Consider the following 21,020-nt stretch of genomic DNA (forward strand, 5'->3'; position numbering starts at 1 on the left):
GGGAGCAAGAGGAAAAAGTGGGCAGAGTCACCTGAGCACAAGAGGAGGTAGAGAAGTCAGAAATGTCAAACGGAGGGGGGTAAAGGTCAGGCAAGGAAGGGCCTGGGTGATGGGGTGGGGCTGGGAATGAGAAGCCTCTGCAGCTTGGGAGGCAGGAAACAGTCAGTGAGTAGCTGAGAGGCAGGAGCTGGTCTTCCCCCGGGCTGGTCTTGCCCCAGTGGAGGCAGCCAAAGACACTGGGCGTTTCCCCAGAGCCCCAGCTCTGCTCTTCCTTCCTAGGTTCCTTCCTCTGCATTCCTCTTCCAAATGAATGAGCAATTCCAAAGGCCTAAGCGCCCTCGTAAGGGGCACAAGCCATCATTCCATTAGTACAAGCAGCACAGACTGTCTAGCTGCGGCCACAGAAGGCTGAGGCTGAATGCCAATCTAGGATCCAAAACATGGATTCACTTTTCCAGTGGGTCCAGGGACTGCAGGACGCCTTCAGAGAACCGCCTGGGGAGACGGGACCCTGACCCCATATACCTACAACCACACCAGATAAGGGCGAGCAAGATACACAGTTGCTGCCTTTATTGCATTCCAAGGGGAGCAGGCTAGCTCGAGACCCACCCCATCCCAGGCCTCAAGGAAGGGTTCTCAGGAAGGGCCCAGGGTGCTGGGCCGAGCACAGCAAATCCTTGGGAGCCTATATTGAGGCCCAGAGCTGGAGTCCCAGGATCAAGAGCTAATGGTTAGGGGCAGGGGGTCCTAATTCCCAGGCACAGAGACACTCCTCCACCCTGCACATGGGTGGACTGCATTCTTCCTACAGCTCCCAGGTGCATGCCCTCTGGAGAAGAGTCCCAGCCCTCTATCCCTGGTCAAGAGGGGATGTGAAATTCACTGTGACCCCACCTCGTTTCAGTATGAAGCACAAGGTCCCACAAAGTCAACACCTTCCGTCTGGCCACAGCTGCTGATGCAACCCTCATGCCAGCTCTCACCTCACGGGCAGAGGGCCTGGGAGAAGTAGGGGAGGAGTGTCCTGGGGTGGGCTGAGAGGCCAGAGGGTCTGCTCTTCACCTAGGTATGGTGGGTAGGGTGGGGGTCAGGCTAGGGAAGCCCTCGGGTAGGGGAACAAACAGAACTCAGTGAAAGGCAGGCAGCAGGCTGCAATTGGGTTCAAAGCCAGGGATGGGGGATGGGGTGCAAGGGAGCATGGTAGGCAGGTGATTGAGTGCCTGAGTGATGGGGGAAGGAAGAGCATGAACACACATCACCAAAGACCACTGCACAAGGATATGACAGTCTCTGGAAGGGCCCTGAGCACCATTTGGGCTCAGGGACAGGTTAGTTGCAAGATAAGCTGGGATGAATGAGGCAAAATGACTGGAAGGAAAAGACACCCTGAGAGTCACCAGGCCAGACACCGCAGAGGAAGTCTGGAGCCCTGAGGATAGGGAGGGATCAGGGCCAAGTGAAGGGAAAAGGGTAGGTGCTGGCCTGCGTGCCCCCAGAGTGCAACATTCACGGCAGGGCCTGGGGCGAGGGGTTGGTTGCAGAACTCATGCAGAGGACTCAGGGAGCCTCCAGCAGTGGCCAGTGTAAACTTCAAGGAGGGCTAGGCTGCAGGCCCCGGGAGGTAGGGCCTGGGAGCCGCGGGGACGATGGCACCAGGAGAGGCCACCGGGCTGGGTGTCAGGCACCAAGCATCTGATGAGGAGAGGCTGCGGGCAGAGGCCCCGAGGGGTGCCGCCTCTGCACCTGCTCCGGTCAGTCCCGTACTGGGAACGTCTCCATCGGTTCGAGCTGCTTCCTTGTCGGTCTGCTGCTGGGTGGAGGCCCCCAGCCTCCTGTGGGGGCTACCGCATGCCCTGGGCCTTGGAGCCTCCATCTCGGACGGGAGGCTGTCCGAGTAACTGGGTGGCGACTGCCTCTGAGGCCTGAGGGGTGGCCTTGGAGCTTGGGGCACTCTTCTGGGGACTGGGAGGGCCTTTCCTCTGGGGCTGAGGACTCAGCTGGGGGCCCCTCCTGCCGGCAGATGGACTCTTGGAGCCTTTGGCCTTGGCTTGGGGGTGGGCAGCCTCAGGGCCCTTGAGAGGTTTTAGCCCCAGCATCTCACAGAAGGTGTTGCACTGGTGGGAAGAGGCAAACTGGTCCAGCAGGGCAGGGAAACAGCTTTCCTTGAGGCCTTGGTATCTGCAGCCAAACAGTGAGAGCTGAGTAGGAGCCCCACCCAGAGAGAGAGTCCTTGGGGGGAAGACTGTGGGGTGGCCACACCAGGGTGTGGTGCCCAAGGTCCATCCTACCTTACCTCGGGGTGCTGGGGAGTCCACCTGGGGCCACCTCAGACGGCAGCATCTGAAACCTCAACTCTAAACTGAGGTCTCATTACACCCTGGCCCATGGAATTCATCGGGTGGGACGTCACTCGGTGTGAGGACCATCTGCCTTATTAACATAAATAAGAGCAGACTCCAGCTCACCACTCTACTCACGGGGCCCTGCTTATCTGCACCCTGATGAGCTTTCACAAGTGAGAAGGAAGGGGAGCAGGTACACTGAGAGCCCAGGATGTAGGTGGTCCTGTGCATGGGCGTCAAGAGCTACTGGTCCAGGTCTGGGGTCAGGGGCACAGCAGGTGGGGATCAGTGGCCCCTGAGACATTACTACATGGCCATGGGTGCAAGTGGGACTCTCTGGTCACAGGTCTAGCACCTCAGGGATGGAGAACCAGAAGAACTTTGACATTTTCCACCCTGAGCAGACTCTCAGAGGGCATTCTGTCCCCAAGGAGCACTCACCCTCGCAGTTTGGTAGCAATCTGCACATCAGTCATTTTCCAGTTAACCCCTGAAAAGAGAGAGAGTGGGGAGTTGAGGGCATCCTGGGCTGGTTCTAGGGCCCCCATGTCTCCAAGATGGATATCACTTTAGATGGAAACTTGCCAGATTGCAGGGCACATCTTCAGGTACCCTCTCATTGGGCATCATCACCCTGGCCTGTCTCATGAGTGGTGTGGGTATCTCTGTATTATTAGTAGTAATAATATTCCCATTTTCACAGGTGAGGAGATAGGCTCAAAGTTAAGTGACTGCAGCAAAGTCACATTTATTCATTCATTTAATAACTGAATGTTGTCTGTGTGCAATGACCACCGTGAATCAAAGTTCAGTCTTTCTTACTCCTAGATCCAAAAGTCTTCCAGCTGTGCAATCCTGCCTCTACTGGATGAGATTAGGTCACAAACTGAGCTGGCCTCTGGCTTTGAGCTAAAACCTTCTCCTTCCTCATAACAGATTAGCCCATCTGGGCAAGAGGGAGAAAGGTGGAAATGTGAAGGTATTTCGGGGCTGGGCCAGCAGAAACGTTAACACTGGATAAGACTGGCTTCCACCTACTCATACAGTGCAGCAAGCAAGCACTCCAAGAAGCCCAGATGGGCTCCTAGGTTAAGACAGCCTTGAAGAACAGATCCAGGCAAGTGGTGACAAAGGAGGCATTTCCCACCCTGTCCAGGCCACCCCAGCATCTTAGCATTCATGCGTCAGGTCTGTGACTCTCCTTCCCTGTTTGTACACTGTCCGGTTGCCTTCCTCCAGGAACCTACCTCTCACTAACAGGCCTGAGTACCCGTGGATGATAGAGTGGCACAAATGTGGGCTTGAGAACCAGGCACACCTGCATTTACATTTCAGCTCTGTCACTTTGGAGCTGTGTGTGCTTGGCCAGTCACTTACTATCTCTAATCCTCAACAGTAAAAGTAGGGATAATGCTGCCCATCTTGCAGGGGAATTGAGAAGATCACAGTATGTGTAGGACTATAACTTAGTGTCTGAAACACAGTAGTTATGCAATAAATATTAATTTCTTTGTTATTTCTCTTTCAGCATTTATCACATTCCATTTTGCATTATAATAATGATGATCCCTTACACTTGCACAGAATTTTGGTTTGCAGAGGGCTTTCATAAATACAGTCTCATTTAATATTCTTAACAAGTCTGAGAGATAGGCAGGGAAGATATGGTTATTCCTAGAGAGGGAAAGGAAACAGAAGCTCGGAGAGATTAAATGACCTAACCTGTCTGAGCTTGTTTTCTTCTCTGTAAAACAGACACCCAGCTAGAAAATGATGAGACCTAGGCTTGAATTTCTTTGACTCTCAAGTCTTTCTACTATATTATGTTATCATCTCATTGTAGAAATTGGTATACTTATCATAGCTTCTTGAGGACAATGGCTATTCCTAATTCACCTTTTTATCTTCCCAATATTTAGTAATGTTGGAAGGAAGGAAGGAAGGAAAGAAGGAAAGAAAAATTTATGAGTTAACAAATAGAGTGAATGATAATGGTTTAATGTGTTACTAGCCCCCCTCCCTTCAATATATAGAGTTGTATATACAATATTTATTGTATTAATATTTATTCTTTAACCCCAATGCAAAGCACATTTAAGCCAGTTTTCTATCTCTGGCCCTTGGTTTTGTCACTTATTTACATCAGGGATAAAATGTAATAGTGTGTGATATTCGCAGCATTCCAGTCCTCTCACTGTAGAGAGGATTTTATCTTTTCCTCTCCCCTGCCCTGTCTGGTTACAGAGAGTAGGCCTGGAGAGGAGTGGTCAAAGAAGGAAGGAGAATTCATGCTTGTTGGCCTTCCTTTGTTGGGGAGAATCTGAGTAATGGGAGAAATAGAAATAAACTAAAAAGAAGCAAGAGAGACTAAGTTTGTTTACATAATAAAAAGCTACCAAAGACAGAGGGGGGAGCAGGGAAGGAGGAGACTGCAAAGCTATGTGTGCAGGGATGGAAGAGAGAGGTTAGGAAGTTAGAGAGTAAGAAAGTTCACAGCAGAGCTGCAGGGAAGAAGGAAAGGGAGATTTTGAAAACGCGGTTGCGGGTTTGAATTAGATCCCATGGAACGGTCTTTGAAGTAAATTCCTTTTTAATTTTAAGTGAAGCCTGGAGTGTACTCCTTTAAATACAACTGCAGTTATAGACTAGGCACCATGAGGCCCTGATATATATTAGCGCTGCATACAAAGTGGTTCCTGTCCAACGCACTTTACAAGGTTACTGTGAAAGCAAAGGAGAATATGTGCAAAAGTGCGCTGCACACGAGTAAACGAGAACTGTGACCCTGCCCCTCCGCATGCTCTCCTGCACATGTACATGCACACCTCACACCCTCATACCTGCCAAATCTGTGACAAGGAAGCTGCCATTTGTCCACAGATACAGCCAGTGCTGGAAGGTCTGGCATTTCTGCACGGCCTCAGAGCTGCTAGATGCTGCTGGAGCCGCAGCAAAGCCCCATTCCCGGGAACAGTAAGACTCCATGGGCTTGCCCAGGTCCTCCTCCAGGGTAGCATATGGGATATTGTTTGCAGGCCGGTAGATCAGATACAGTGGGATGATCCTAAACATAGTGTCACCCTGCAGTGAGCAGGAAGTATGGCCCCAGAGAGCTCCTCCCTCTACCTCAATTCTACACTCTTGGATCCAAAAGGAAGGCCCTTCCAAGAACAGAACTCTCAGCTCTGAGCCTGAAGGACAGCAAGGAAGGGGGGGTTCCACCCTGAGTTCAGGAAAGGAAATGGTGGCCTCCTCCATTCTCTGAGGTCAATGGGATTAGAACTGAACCCTGCTATAGCCCCAGGAGGCCTCTGTGCTTGAGTGAAGGACTAAGACCTGTAAGTGCCAAACAGAAAGGAATACCTCTGAGAGGATCCAACCAGACTGTGCTCAATGCCAGCTAGACCCTAATACTCAAGAGTTGAAGTTCCAAGTCTCAAAATGAAAACAGTTTCCATGTGTAGCTGACTCCTACAAAAATCCACACTGACCCTGCCCACCTACCACATTAGAATCCTGACCAGTTTGCCTGGAAGCTTTAGTCCACCCCATCACCCTCAGAGAGGCCCAGAACCTGCTGTGCCCAAACCCTGCGATCAGCAAAAACTGGGCAAAGGAGTGGGGAATTAGGGTGGGTGGGAGGAGACTGAAGACTAGAGCAGAAGCTTTTCTAAAGTGGGCAGTGAATCTTGAGGTCTTTATTTCTAGATTTTGTGGAACGACTGAGCTGAGCATGGGGTTAGCTGGGGGCCCATTTACACGTGACCATGATGCAGGAGGCCCCCAGGAGGCTGTGAAATCATGGTTCTCTGCAGAAGCTCAAGTCAACCCGTCTGCACACTGCACGGCCCCCTCCCTGTGCACTTACTCAGGCACGTCCCCAAAGCCAGGTGCAGCCCGGGCTTCAGCCGCAAAGATTTTGCAGTACTCTCGACTCATGTTCTGGATCTTGCACCCCTGTGGATCGAAGAGAAGCAACTCTGATCAGCAAGGAAGCATCCCGGTTCTCTATCTGCCTGGCTCTTAGTGGGAAGGCCATCTGCTAGAGGCTGCAGGGAGGATTCCAGCCCTGGGGGAGGTGGGGTTCATTCCTACCCTCCTCCCTACTCTGCACCTCATTTTTCTCATTTGTAAAACAAGAGGCTTTGGACTTGTTTTCAAAGTGGTTTCCAAAGTGTGCTTCCTGGAGCCCTAGTGATAGATGGCAATGCCCCAGGGGCCCCACTGCAGGAGAGCAAGGTACCGACCCCGCCCACAGTCACTCCCCTTTTACCCAAATAAGGCTTCTGTGAAAGATATCTTTGAGGGCAGTGAAGAAAGTTTTCTGCTGAAAAATACAGTTTGAAAACTATGGCCCCAAAGATGTAGCCTGGACTACGTCTCAGGCTCTCGTCGAGGTAAAGTTGAGACTAAGGTGGCTTCCTCCTCCATACTGGGCTTCCCAGTAGGACCCAGGCTGGGAAGGGGAGGGATGAGAGAGTGGAAGGATGGGGCAGGGGGATGGGACAGTACCTGGATGGTGACATCATAGTTTCTGCCCAGGAGAGAAGTCTCACTGCTGGGCCCAAACACAAGCAGGCTGGACACCTTGATGATGCACGTGAGGCCTGACTCGAAGATGGGTTCCAGCCCGTAGATGACCTTGGCCTGGGAGGCCTTCCGAAGGCCACACCCGTGTCCGCCACCTTGTAGCTCCTCGCTCACCAGGCGCCCAAAGAGCTTGTCCCCCCAGCAGCCAGTGTCAGCCAGACCCTTAGCAAACACCATGGGGGTCATCTCAATCTCTTCTCCAACTGAAGGGGAACAGGAGAAATGTGGAAAACTAGAAGCTCCCCCCCGACTGCTGTGGGACCCGTAGCACCCCACCACTCTGTCCATGACTTCTCTTTGGGTGTGCACTTGTGGGGGGCGCCCTATGAACTATGACCTCCTGAGGGCAGACACTGTATCTGGTAAAACCGCCGTCATTCAACAATGCTCACGTGTGCAGAGTAAGGGCTCAGCCAGTGTCTGTGGAAGGCAGGGGTTTTCTGAGGAAGCAGCAATCAATACAGAATATCAGAATTACTTTGTTTTAGAATTCAGTGTTTTGATCAAATGAATAAGTGACTCCATGTCAACCAACATGTTTGACTGAAACAAAAAGTTTGTGAGACAAATCCAGTAGCAGTGAGCACTCCTAGTGCTCAAATTGGGATCACTAAATACCATTTTCCACTAAAAGGAACCAGAACTCCCTAAAGAAATGGTTGATTCCGGGTCTAGGGCAGGAAGTGTCCTAGACTGACCTGAAACATCTCTGGACCAGAAAGCAAGTAAGGTATCATAAACAATTGGCAACTTGTCAAAAGGACACAAGAGCCAACCTGAAGAGGCTTCTACTGGCAAAAAATGAGACAATCTTACCAACAACAACAGCAAAATAATTGCAAAGTATTGAACGTTCAAAGGTGTTAAAAATCCATACTTTCATAATTATAAGTAAAAAAAACCCTTCCCTCTGGAAAAAAAACCCCTCATTCGTGACCTTTGGAGGATGTTAGGGCACCAACTCATTATTCTGAAATCTAATAAGAGCAAGGAGGAAAAGAAAGTATTTTTTCCTTCATTTTCTGTTGGACCTATATGTATCAGGATTACCAAATAACCATTTCTTCTTTTCCAAAAAATTTCAGCTAATGAATAAAGAAGAAATGACAGAATTAAAATACTCCATGTTGCAAACCTTAATGAAATAAAGGACTTAGGTGATAATCAGTGACTGCTAAAACCCCTAGCTGATGACAGGGGTTATATCAGATACAGTTTTTTAAAGTTTAAAAGGGATAGATCAGGCAGAAAACACCTGAATGAACCCAGTGATCATTCTTAACATTACTAAAACAGTCAGACATCACATGCCTCCAGATAGGATGCAAAGGAAATACACAGCACACCTGTGAAATGTCCACACACACACCCCCAAAATTTGCACCTGAATTGGAGCAAGCATCTCAAGCTAATTACCAGTTTAGAGGAAGCACATCAATGAAGCGACATGTTAAATGGTGATATAATCAATAAAAATCCAAAATGTAAGAAATTCTTCAACAAATAAATGGCAAGGAGGGAAAACAAATGAGGGAGGAGGAACTATTATACATTTGATAGATTTAAGAGATTATGTTAGCCAAAAGCACTGAGTGGTTCCTAATTAAAATAAACCAACACTTATGAGAAAGTTGGGAAAATCTGATTGGATATTTGATGATAATTAAGTATTATTACTAAGTTTTTAGGCTTTTTTAGTTTTTAGGTGAGGTTATATTTGATTAAATCTGATTTGATAACTGAACAAAAGGCACTAGTTGAATGAATGAGTAAATAAGTGAATGAAGGAAAGAATTAAGGTATTAGTTGGCAAATGAAGCTCTAGAAACCTTTCCATCACCAGCCGCCTTCACGGTCCTAATCCTCCGTGTGTCTTCTGCAGGAGCAATACCTCTCTTCCCCTAATATTTGAGCCTTTAAAATGCTTATCAAACTTTGGGGTGTATCACAATCGCCAGGGCATCTACTGACATGCAATTGTGTCAGGCCCTACCCCAGAGATTGTGATTAAGAGTATCTGCAGTAGGGCTCAAGTAACTGCATTTTCAGCAAGCTCCCTGTGTGACTCTAATGCAGGAGTCCACAGACCACCGTGAGAAACTCCGGGGAGGGAGCTGGCACGGTGACAAGTGGACAGTCCTGCTCTTGATCAAGGGCTCTGACATGGGCAAAGGGCACAGGCTGAATGAACTCCTTGTAGGATGTCCCCTTAGCCACCTCTTCCCCCCTCATCTTCTGAAACAGCTGTCTTCCCCCACCCTCCTCCACAAACCATATCCTAAACTAGGAGGCAAAGGGTGGCTGTATGTGGAGATAAACATGGCATTTAGAACAGATTCCAAGTCTTTAAAGAAGCCCCTGTAGATGGCAGGGTAGGGACACAGGCCCACCCATTCCTCCCCCTGAGGGGCACCTACCTTGACTTTCTTCTCTGGAGATGAATCCTGACAGCACTGTGTGGAGAAAGAGAAGATAAAGCTGCTATCCTCAGGCAGGTCTGCCCAGAGACAGCTCCACCTCTGCAAAGACGACTGTTCCCCGCCCCACCCCCAGTGGGGGCCAGGCAGAGACCCCGGGGAGGGGGGGCAGAGCTCACACTCACCCTCGGGGCTGAGGCAGAAGTCAGTGGAGGCCGAGCCGTGCTCGTTGCTGATGGTGCATCGATACATGCCACAGTCTACGGGGGACGCCTGCACGATGGCCAGGGCCGCTGGCCCCTCGTCCCCTGCACTGCAGAGAGGAGATCCTCTCCGTGAGGCCATCACCATGGCACAGCCCAGGGCCACCCTGTGGTCCTGAGGCTTCGCAGATCCCGCTCTCAGAGAATGCTGTGAGCCCTGTCTCTGAGAGCTCTGGGAAGAGCTGGGCCTGCGTCACACAGGTCAGGCCTGCACTAGCTGTGTGACTTTGGGCAAGTGACTTAATATCTCTGAGCCTCAATGTTCTCCCCTTCATTATGGGAATACTAGAATCTCCCTCATAGGGTTCTTGTGAGGATTAAATGAGGAGGTAGATCCAAAGTGCTGGGACAATCTCCCCCCCAGTAGTGTTGCTACAATTTATTAGGGAGCCAGGACAGGTGGAGGTGGTACCCAGCTGGCTTACCTCCTGCCCACCTCGCCCACTGGGCGCTGATTCTTGGCCCATGTCAAGACTGAGTCACTAAGAATGTTGAAAAACTGGCACCAGAGCTTCAGGCTGCCCGAGGCATCAGGAAACTGCTCCACCCGAATCTTCCGGATCACCTGTGGGGCTGGAAGCAGGGGCACAGTTGAGAGGAACAAGCCACTTCCCCTCCATCGTGTGCCCTCTCTGGCCCTACCCCTGCTTCCCTGGGTGTCCGTGGTGGCACAGGCTGAGAGAAAACAGGATTCAAGCCTCCACACAGCCCCCACTTGAGTCCCACCTGTACCTCTGAGGCTTCTGCCCTGACTTCAAAGCGCACCTCTTAGCTAGAAAGAACATAGTACAGCACCTCCACTCCAGGCCAGGGAGAGCCTCACAGCTGAGGCCGCAGACAGCAGTCAAGAGAGGAACTTCAGCTTGCAGCCTAGGCTCCTAAACCTAAGACCCTGCGTTTGAATCCTGTCCGTACCACTCTGTACTCGCGGGACAAGTCTGCAAAAAGGCGATTACGGTGGTGATGATGATGATAGAGCTAGGATACTATTGAAGCCAGGCCCTGTGCTGAGTACTTGATTTATTCTATCCCATGTAACCCTCACAATGTTACAAAGTTGGTACTATTTCCAACTCCAAGCGGCCTTTCCGATTCCAAAGCCTGCGGGATTATTACCTAAGAATACCCTTTACAGAGGTACGCGAAACCTCTAGCAGGCAGGGTTACCCCAGCAGGGCCCTGCTCCGGGCAGCCCGCTCCTGGGAAGCCGTACCTGTTGCTCACCTTTTAGCAGGTCTTTGGCTCTCCTTGGCTTGGCCGGAGTGCCCTGCTTGCCTTCCTCCAGGGCCATCTCTGCTTCCAGGTTGCTGGCTCTGGGGCTGGAGCCCAGGGCCCCTGCTGCCGGCTCCTCCTCTGCCCGCGGCACCTCCAGCAGGTCTGCCTTTCTGCCCTGAGTAGGGGAGCGTTTCTCCCGCCCTGGACTCCCCGGGAGCCCCGGTGCAAGGCCCTTCCGGGGCCCCCGGGGGGAACCCGAGGGGCTCTCCCTTTCTTCGGGCTTGGTTGGCTCCCCATCTCCTGCTGCTCTGACCTTAGGGAGAAACCTCTTCCTCCGGGCCCCCAGAGCCAGTTCCTCAGGGGTAGCTGCGGGGAGATCTGTCAGAGCTTCCCCTGGGATCTCCTCCTCTCGGAAGCGTTCCTGGGCTCTGCTCTCTGCTGACAGCAGTCCCTGCCCAGGGGCTGCCTGTCCACCCACGCCCCCCAGCGGCCCACCCATGCCGCTCTCCTGGGAGGTCGGCAGGAGGCCAGGCCCCTCAAGGGAAACCTCTCCCTCACCTTCACTGGATCCTCCTGAGGCCACCCCAGGGCCTTCCTCCTCACCTACCACGATGGCAGGGACAGAGAGGGGGCTGGGGCCAGGGCACCGGGCAGCAGCCAGGGCCTGACAGCCAACCTGCACCTCGCGGTCCAGGAGGCCAGTGAGGCGGCGGGAGGTACAGGGGCTCAGCAGCAGAGTCTGCGCGCTCTGCACCAGACGGTTGTTCTCCACACGCTCCAGGATGCGCCGTGACGTCCGGGGACTCAGACCGGCCACTTCCACGGTGGGGGCCAGAGAGGGTGAGGGTGCCTGATCCCCAGCGGCAGCTTCCTCCTGGGCCCCTGGGCCCCTGCCACTCGTCTCTGAGCTGGATAGCTTCAGCAGCAGGAGCAAGTAGCTCTTCAGGGAGTCTATAAGGCCAGGGTCACAGGTCTGGGGGCCTGAAGTCCTCCCTTCCACACCGGGCACCTTGGCGCAGGCCCCCTCAGCGTCTGCTGCCCTAGTTCCTGGCGGGTGACTCTGGCTGGGGGCGCCCAGCCCCAGGTGCAGTGCGGGGGCAGAACTCAGCGAGGCCTTGTCCCCAGAGGGTAGGAAGGCAGCTGTGCTCATGTGCTGAGAAGCCGGGGTGCTGGGCAGCCGCTGCTGTGAGTTATCCGTCAGGCCGGCCCCAGGAAGAGAGGGCAGAGTGGGCACCTGGCGGCTCAGGCCCGCTGAAGGACAGCCACCCAGATCCACAGGCAGCACTTCTCCCGGCTGTTCCTGCTTGGGGCCCTGGGACAGGCCCTCGTTGGCCTTCTCCTTAACTGGACCCGACTGCTCCGGCCCTTGATCTCTCTCTCCTCCCACCTGCTCCAAACTGCCCTCAGGAGGCAGCTGTGCCCCGCGTGTGAGGCCCCCCGCCAGGGGACCTGGCACAGTTTCCTCACGGCTTCCGGAGGCCGTTCCTGCTGCCTCGTCAGATCTGAGCATAAACTCAGGTTTGTCTGGGACGGAGAACTCTTCTGGGGTCTGTTCAAAGCATTCAGTAATCTGAGGGGACCTAGGATCCTCTGAAGGTGGGCGTTTGGGGGCCCTGGACTGTGGGCTGATACCGGTCATGGACGCCTTCTCTGACCAACATTTCACAGCTGTGGGAATGCTCCCCTCTGACCATGTCCCCTTGCCTTCCTGCACCCTTCTGTCTGCCTGTGTCCTCTTATCTGCCTGGGTCCCCACCTTTCCTTGTGCCATCACATCCTCCTGGGAATTCCTGCCTGACTCTGACCTCTCACTTTCTTGTGTCACAACATCCACCTGTGTCTTCCTATCTGCCTGTGTCCTCTGGGTGGTTTGTGTTCCATCTCCCTGCATCCTCCCATCCACCTGCATCTTCCTATCCATCTCTGTATTCTTCTTGCCTCCAGTGTTCTGATCAGCAGATGCTCTCCCATCCTCCTGGGTTTCTGTGTCCATGGGCTCAATGATGTCCTGACTTCTGGAGGTGCTGCAACCAGCGGAGACCATATCAGAGCTGCTGCTGGCCAATGTGGTAGGAGCCATGGTTGCCTGGGACTCCTGGACCTGAGAACACATGGACAGAAGCAAGAACTTAACTACACGTGCCTTAGGATCTCTTTCCAATCCAACATCCCAGCCTTCTCTGACCTCATCCAGAACTGCCATGATGAGAATCCTGCCACCTGGTTTCTCAGGCCTGCTGGGGGTGACAGAGTCCCAAGCCCACCCACCCAATCCCTGATCCCAGAGTCTACACCAGGGAATATCCAGAATCCAGGTCTAGCTCTGGCCCTCCCCACCTCTCCCCGAAGAAATTTTGCCTCTCCTGACAGCCCCTGATCACGTGCTACCCCACCCCTCAACCCTGCCATTCGGAGGAGAGTGTCCTCTCCCCAGGGCCTCCGAGCAGTCAATCTGTCCCTCTCTTGTGGCACTAACTGTCCTGGATAGAATTATGGGTGAAGTGGGAGAGTGCCAGGGGGTCTCCTTGATAGCATCAGGGACAGCATCATCATTAATGCTGAGTGAGCGGCAATTACAAAATGCCATCCAGAGAGGGTTAAAGTCATTACGAATGACACCTGTGCCAGGAGATCCGTGAAACATTATAACGTTACCCTTCCGAACACCCGCTATTTGCAAAACACCATGCTAGGCCCCTACTTATCACATATGTATTGCCTCGCTCCTCACAACAATACCAAATAATTTGCAAGAATCATCTCTATTTTAGAGATAAGAACACTGATGGTCAAAGAAGGAATATGGTTTGTCCATTATCAGAGAGTAAGCGGTAGAGTTTAGTTTAGAAGCCAGGTGTGTCTAGCTTCAAATCTCATGTTCTTCGTTGTTACACTATATGGTCACACATTTAAATATAATTAAAGGACCTTCTATCTAAACATCCTGGCATAAAACAGTAAATTGCCTCTTTTCATGTTGGATATAATCAAAACCAACTAAGTAAACAAGAAAAATCAAAGCAAATTCCATTGTTAGTGGAAATGGAGGCTAATAAAACCTACAGTCTCAAAAAAAAAAAAAAAAAGGGAAGGATTGCCAAAAGCAGATAGATGAAACTCTGGGAGGTTGCGAGAGCTGTAGGATCATGGAGGACTGGGTGGAAATCAAGCAGAAGACATACAAGGGAGACGTCCAACAGTCAGGAAAAGAACAGTGGAGCAGCCTACCGCAGGCAGTTCTCAAAAAACATGAGCAAAAATACAGGAAAATTGCTAAGAAAATAGATTTTGAACATACGAGAACTTAAGGAATAGTGTTCCGTGGCCCTGGAGGAAACTACTGGAGAACAAACTTTGGTCAACCAAAAGATGACTGGGGAAACCACAGCAGAAGAATTGATGGTGAACGCTGAACATATATTTAACCATAGAACCAAGACTAAAACCAAAAAAGTTTAGAGTAGCAGATCAGAATGTCAGTGTTTATGCCCTGACAATGCAGAAACGATACAACTAGCACAGAAGGGGAAGGGGGAAGAAGATGACAAGTGGAGTTAAATGCCTTAATTGTATCAGTTATACAAGCCAGGAATCAAAGGCATGACTCAAAGCTGAAAACCCAGGTAACAGAAATACAGCATATTCAATTATACAAAGATAGTCACTTAGAAATAAAACTTCGGGAAAATAGGAGATAGAAAATGAAAGGGAAAAAAGGTAGGGAGGAAGTGGAAGCACGATCACTGCTCATCATAAAAAAGTAAAACAGGGCTTCCCTGGTGGCGCAGTGGTTGAGAGTCCGCCTGCCGATGCAGGGGACACGGGTTCGTGCCCTGGTCCGGGAGGATCCCACATGCTGCGGAGCGGCTGGGCCCGTGAGCCATGGCCGCTGGGCCTGTGCGTCCAGAGCCTGTGCTCCGCAACGGGAGAGGCCACAACAGTGAGAGGCCCGTGTATCGCAAAAAAAAAAAAAAAAAAAAAAAAGTAAAACACACTGACTACACAGATAAAATTATGGATGCTATTACATAAAATTTAAATTATAAAGTACTACGTACAAATATTTCTAAGTATCAGAAGAACCACACACAAAACCAAAGCAAACGGAACGTATGAGACCTTAATATGTATTTAATTAAATTATATTTAAATTAAATATAAAATTTAAAGTTACTTTACTGCGTATGGAATTCTGAATGAATGGTATGAATACGAAAGAAATAGAAGAGTCTGGTGAATAACAGGAGCCATCAAATGTAAGTCTGACTGACCGAAGAATGTTAGTAAAAACGCTCCTCCAACTTCTCTGAGAACCAGTAAGACACGTACAAAAACACCTTGGAGCTGGGCTTCCCTGGTGGTGCAGTGGTTAAGAATCCACCTGCCAATGCACGGGACATGGGTTCAAGCCCTGGTCCAGGAAGATCCCACATGCCACGGAGCAACTAAGCCCATGCACCACAACTACTGAGCCTGCACTCTAGAACCTGCGAGCCACAACTACTGAGCCCGTGTGCCACAACTACTGAAGCCCGTGTGCCTAGAGCCCCTGCTCTGCAACAAGAGAGGTCACCGCAATGAGAAGCCCGTGCTCACCGCAATTACAGAAAAGCCCGCGCACAGCAACAAAAACCCAATGCAGCCAAAAATAAAATTTTAAAAATAATTAAAAAAAAAAAAACCTTGGAGCCAACAAACAGCATATATTAGAACCTTTTTTTAACTTCTGATATTCTAGGATTAAGAAATATATTTTTAATATTTATTTATTTATTTGGCTGCACTGGGTCTTAGTTGCAGCATGCGGGATCTTCGTTGCGGCATGCGGGATCTAGTTCCCTGACCAGGGATTGAACCTGGGCCCCCTGCATTGGGAGCGCAGAATCTTAACCACTGTACCACCAAGGAAGTCCCAGGATTAGAAAGTATTAATATGGACATGAGATCTATACATTTACAAAGAAAATGCTGACTTTACACACAAGGCTCATGTGAACAGAACTTTTGATTAAAGCTGTCTTCACTCCCCCTCACCCGCAGACTGATCAGTCCCTGAGTCCTACTGAACCTGCCTCTTCAGTATCTCAATATCCATTCCCTTCTCTCTGTCTCCACTGCCAACACCCTAATCTAAGCTGCCAACAATTCTATCTTGCCTGGACTATAGTAAAGCCTCCTAATTGGTATCCGTGACTCTAGTCTTTGCCTCTGCCAAATATGCAGCCCAAGTGATCTTTCTAAAATATAAATCTGGGCACTTCCCTGGTGGCACAGTGGTTAAGAATCTGCCTGCCAATGCGGGGGACATGGGTTCGAGCCCTGGTCCGGGAAGATCCCACATGCCACGGAGCAACTAAGCCCGTGCACCACAACTACTGAGCCTGCGTGCCACAACTACTGAAGCCTGCATGCCTAGAGCCCCAGCTCCACAAGAGAAGCCACCGCAATGAGAAGCCCATGCACCGCAACAAAGAGTAATGCCCGCTCGCTGCAACTAGAGAAAGTCTGCGTTCAGCAACAAAGACCCAACGCAGCCAAAAATAAATAAATTAAAAATAATAATACAAAAATAAAAAATAAATCTGATTGTGACACTCCCCTCCTTAAAAGCCTCTCAGCAGCTTATCATCACTTACAGGCTAAAGCCTAAAAGCCCTAGCCTAAAAGAGCAAAAAGTTTAAGAATACTCCCTGCCCGGCAGGGTATGGGGAAACAGGCATCAGCACAGCCTCTATGGATAGTAATTTGGCATTATCTAGTAAAACTAAAAATACTTATACTCTTTGACCCAACAGTTCCACTCCTAGGAATTTACCCTATAGATATACTTTCATGTGCAAACTGACATATATACAAGGATACTCGTTGCCTCATAGTTTATAATAGCAAAAGGCTAGAAAATATCTAAATTACATCAATACAGGATTGATCCAATGAATTATGGTATATCCACACCCCAAATAAATAAAATAAATACCCAAATAAAAAAGCAAGGTATAGGACAGAAAGTATCATATGCCACCTTTATGTGGAAAATACAGAGACACATATGTGTAAATGTACAGAAGACAGCTCTGGAAGGATGCCCAAGATACCAGTTATGGCAACTTATTTCAGGAAGAGGGATGGGGTGGTGGCGGTAGGGAAAGGGTGAAGATTTAATATTCTCTAAATACTTTTTATACTTTTTGGATTTTATACCATGTGCCTATGACACATATTTAACAAAATCCAATTAAGAATGAAAATGCATAAGTAAATAGGCCCTTGTGTGATCAGTGAGGGCTGTCCTTCAGCAGAGAACCCAGGTCTGTCTCTCCAGCCTCATCTCTTGGGTCCCTCCATCCAACAACACTAACGTACCATGCTGATTACTGTGCTATTTTATAACCACTTTGTTTTTCTCTGCTGGACATTCTCAGCCTTCTCATTGCTCACCTGAAGAACTCCTCCTTCTTTTCCCTGAAGACCTCACTCAAGTTTCTTCTCGTTTTAGAAGACTTCTGAGTTCCCTTCTCCACCCCCCAAAACGTACGTGGCTTCTTATCCTATGTACCCATGGCAAATGTACCTAATTCTATTATTATACCCTCATTCTCTGTGGCAGTTATGCACGTGTCACCTGCTAATCTGTGAACTCTTCCCTTTCAAAGAGGGCCCAGCACAGGCCCAGGGTTATACTTGGTGTGCAATAACTATAAAGACTGACCTATCTAAACACTATGTGGGGTGGGTGTGTGTGTCTGCATCTGGAACTGTATGGAGAAGTGAGGAGGAATGTCATGTATTTCTTAAAAATAAAAAACTGTGTGAGCTGGGGTGAACCTATCTGGTTCTCTGTGGGCTTTTTCATTACAAAGAACATTAGCAGTTTTAATTTTCCATCCTGTCTTTCTGTCTTCTCTGTAAAATTTTTGAGATTAAGGAACCAGTCTGAATCACCTTTGCATCCTTCACAGACCGAGGCACATAGGAGGTTCACAGGAATGAGCCACTGAATGGCAAGTACTATGGCTTGTAATCCTCTAAGAGGAGAGAGTGCTGGTTTGGAGAAGCAGGATACAAAGCCAGGGGCTTAACAGGGATGGAGCAGGGCATTGTCAAGGACCTGGAATCTACTTCCTTGATGAAACCCAGACCCAGGGCTCATACTGAGGCTTCATCATCTTTAAATATTTGGTACAATTTTCCAGTGAAACCATGTGGCCCTAAAGATTTTGGGGAGGAGATTTAAAATTACAAACTCAATTTCCTTAACAGTCATAGTGTTATTCAAATTATCTTGTTTCATTTTTACATGAGTTTTGGTAGTTTTTTTTTTTTAAAGAATTGTTCTATTTCATCTAAGTTGTTGAATTTGTGAGTGCATTTTTTCCCATAATAGTCCTTTATTATCCTTTTAATGCTTGCAGGTTCACTAGTGATATCTCCTTTCATTCTTTTTTTTTAAAGAGCTTTATTGAGGTATAATTGACAAAACAGTATACATTCAAAGTGTACAACTTGTGTTTTGATATATCTATATACTGTGAAATGATCACCACAATCAAGCTCCTCTTTCGTTCTGAATACAGGTAATTTGTGTCTTCTCTTTTTTTTTTTTTCTTTGTGAGTCTTGCTAGAGGTTTATCAATATTATTGATCTTTTCAAATAACAAGATTTTGGTTTAATTTTTTTCCATAGTTTTTCTGTTTTCAATTTCATTTTTTACTCTTTTCTTATTTTCCCCTTCCTTCTGCTTGCTTTGGGTTAGTTTTGTTCTTCCTTTTCTAGTTTATCAATATGAGAGCTTAGAGTATTGATTTCAGACCTTCTTTTCTAATATAAATATTTAATGCTATAAATTTTCCTCAAGACACTGATTTAACAGCATCTAAAATTTTGATATGTTGTACTTTCACTTTCATTCAGTTCAAAATATTTCCCAATTGACCTTAAGATCTTCCTCTCTGACGCATAAAAGTGCGATATTTAATTTAAAAGTGTTTGGAGACTTTCCTATTATCCTCTGTCACTGATTTCTAGTTTAATTTCATTTTTGTCAGAGAACATACTTTGTATTATTTCAAATATTTTATATTTGTTAAGGTTTGTTTATGACCCAGGATATGATCTATTCTAGTGAATGTTTTATATGCACTTGAAATGAATGAGTATTCTGTTGTTGTTATGTGGAGTATGCTATGTGTCTATTAGATCCAGTTAGTTGATAAAGCTATTCAGTTCTTTTCTATTCTTACTGATTTTCTGTTTACTAGTTCAATTATTGAGTTATTGAGAGGCGTGTTAAAGTCTCCAACTATAATTGTTGATTTGTTTATTTCTCCTTTCAGTTCTGCCAGTTTTTCTTCATGTATTTTGAAGCTCTGTTGTTAGGGGCAAACTCATTTTCACTTTCTTGAATTGATTCTTTTATCATTATGTACTTCACTATTTTTCCCTGGTAATTTTCTTTGCTCTGAAGTCTGGTTTGTCTGATATTAATATGGCCAGTCCAGTTTTCAGTTGATTAGTGTTTGCATTGTATATATTTTCTATAATTTTACTTTTAACCTACTTATATCATTGGAATTGAAGTCAATTTCTTTTAAAAAGTATAGAGTTGGGAATTTTTTTTTTTGATCCAGTCTCACAATCTCTGTCTTTTACTTCATGTGTTTAGACTACTTATATTTAATATAATTATTTATACGTTTGAATTTACATCAATTATTTTATTATTTGTTTTCTATTTGTTCCCTCCGTTATTTCTTCCTGTTTCCCCTTTCCAGTTTTCTTGTAGATTATTTGAAAATTTTTAGTATTCCACTTTAATTTACATATTGTGATGTTTACTATATTTCTTTGTATTTTAATTATTGTTCTAGGGTCTGCAATACATACACTTAACTTCCCACAGTCTACTTAGAGTCAACATCTTACCACTGCAAGTGAAATGTAGTAATCTTACCACCACATAGGTCCCTTTACCCTCTCCCTCTTTATATGTTACATTTACATACATTAAAAACTTTAGCAGACAACGTTATAATCTGTACTTTTTACCTTCAAACACTTTTTAAAGAATTCAAGAAGACCGCACACCACAACGAAGAGTAGCCCCTGCTCGCCGCAACTAGAGAAAGCCTGCGCACAGCAACGAAGACCCAACGCAGCCAAATAAATAAATAAATAATTTTTAAAAAAGAATTCAAGAAGAGAAGAATAATCTATTATGTTTACCCAGGTATTTACAAGATTCCTTGTATCATTTCTCTTTGTCTGAAAAATTTACTTTAGCAATTCTTTTAGAACAGGTCTGCTAGTACTGTATTCTCTTAGTTTCCCTTTATCTTGGAATGTCTTTATTTCACCTTCAATACTAAAAGATATGTTTGCTGAATGTAGAATTATAGATTGAAAAGCATTTTCTTTCAGCAGTTAAAAAATATTATTTCACTTCCTTTTTAACCTCCATTGTTTCTGATGAGAAATCTGCAGTCATTCAAGTTATTGTTCCCCTATAAATAGTGCGTCATTTTTTCTCTGACTACTTTCAAGATTTTATTGCTGTTGTTGTCTTCAGTTCTCAGCAATTTGACTATGCTGTTCCCTGGCATGGAATTCTGTGGGTGTTTCTTATTTGGGGTTTGCTGAACTTCTTGATCTGTAAGTTTGTGGGGGGTTTTTTGCCAAATTTGGGAAGTTTTCAGCCATTATTTCTTCATATATTTTCTCTACACCATACTCTCTTCTCTCCTTCTGGGTATCCAATGACATGAATGTTAGACATTTTGATATTGCACCACAGATCCTTGAAGCTCTGTTCATGTCTTTTTCTCTCTGTTATTCAGATTGAATACTTTTGATTGACCTATCTTCAAAGTGCACTGACTTTTTCCCTATTGTCCTCATTCTGCTGTTGTGCCCAACAAGCAAGTCTTTTTTATTTCAGTTATTTTATTTTTCAGTTCTAAAATGAACAATTTGTTCTTTATATCTTGTATTTCTTTGCCAAGACTTTCTATCTTTCCACTTATTTCCAGAGTGTTCAACCTTACTTTTTGTCACTGCTTTAGAGTCAGATAATTCCAACATATCTGCCATCTTGACATTGGCATTCTTTAACTACCTTTTCCCATGCAAGTTGAGATTTTCCTGATTTTCTCATATGCCAAATAATACTTACTATATCTGGCACATTTTGAAT

The 21,020-nt window shown here is 47.3% G+C and overlaps 1 protein-coding gene across 1 annotated transcript in view; it reads right to left on the bottom strand.

The window, feature by feature from the left end:
• Positions 1-462: 462 nt before the first annotated feature.
• The window catches only part of ALPK3 (alpha kinase 3), a 48,994-nt gene continuing 28,436 nt past the window's right edge, over positions 463-21,020 (bottom strand). The window contains exons 6-14 of the mRNA XM_060293516.1: positions 10,840-12,931; positions 10,041-10,188; positions 9,538-9,665; positions 9,353-9,388; positions 6,858-7,138; positions 6,214-6,302; positions 5,186-5,409; positions 2,787-2,835; positions 463-2,181 (exon numbers count right to left, since the gene is read on the bottom strand). Coding sequence (XP_060149499.1) covers positions 1,845-2,181; positions 2,787-2,835; positions 5,186-5,409; positions 6,214-6,302; positions 6,858-7,138; positions 9,353-9,388; positions 9,538-9,665; positions 10,041-10,188; positions 10,840-12,931 — 3,384 coding nt within the window. The 3' untranslated portion in view covers positions 463-1,844. The remainder of the gene's footprint in view (positions 2,182-2,786; positions 2,836-5,185; positions 5,410-6,213; positions 6,303-6,857; positions 7,139-9,352; positions 9,389-9,537; positions 9,666-10,040; positions 10,189-10,839; positions 12,932-21,020) is intronic.

This window comes from Globicephala melas, chromosome 2 (assembly GCF_963455315.2).
Source record: "Globicephala melas chromosome 2, mGloMel1.2, whole genome shotgun sequence".
NCBI classification, from domain to species: Eukaryota; Metazoa; Chordata; class Mammalia; order Artiodactyla; family Delphinidae; genus Globicephala; species Globicephala melas.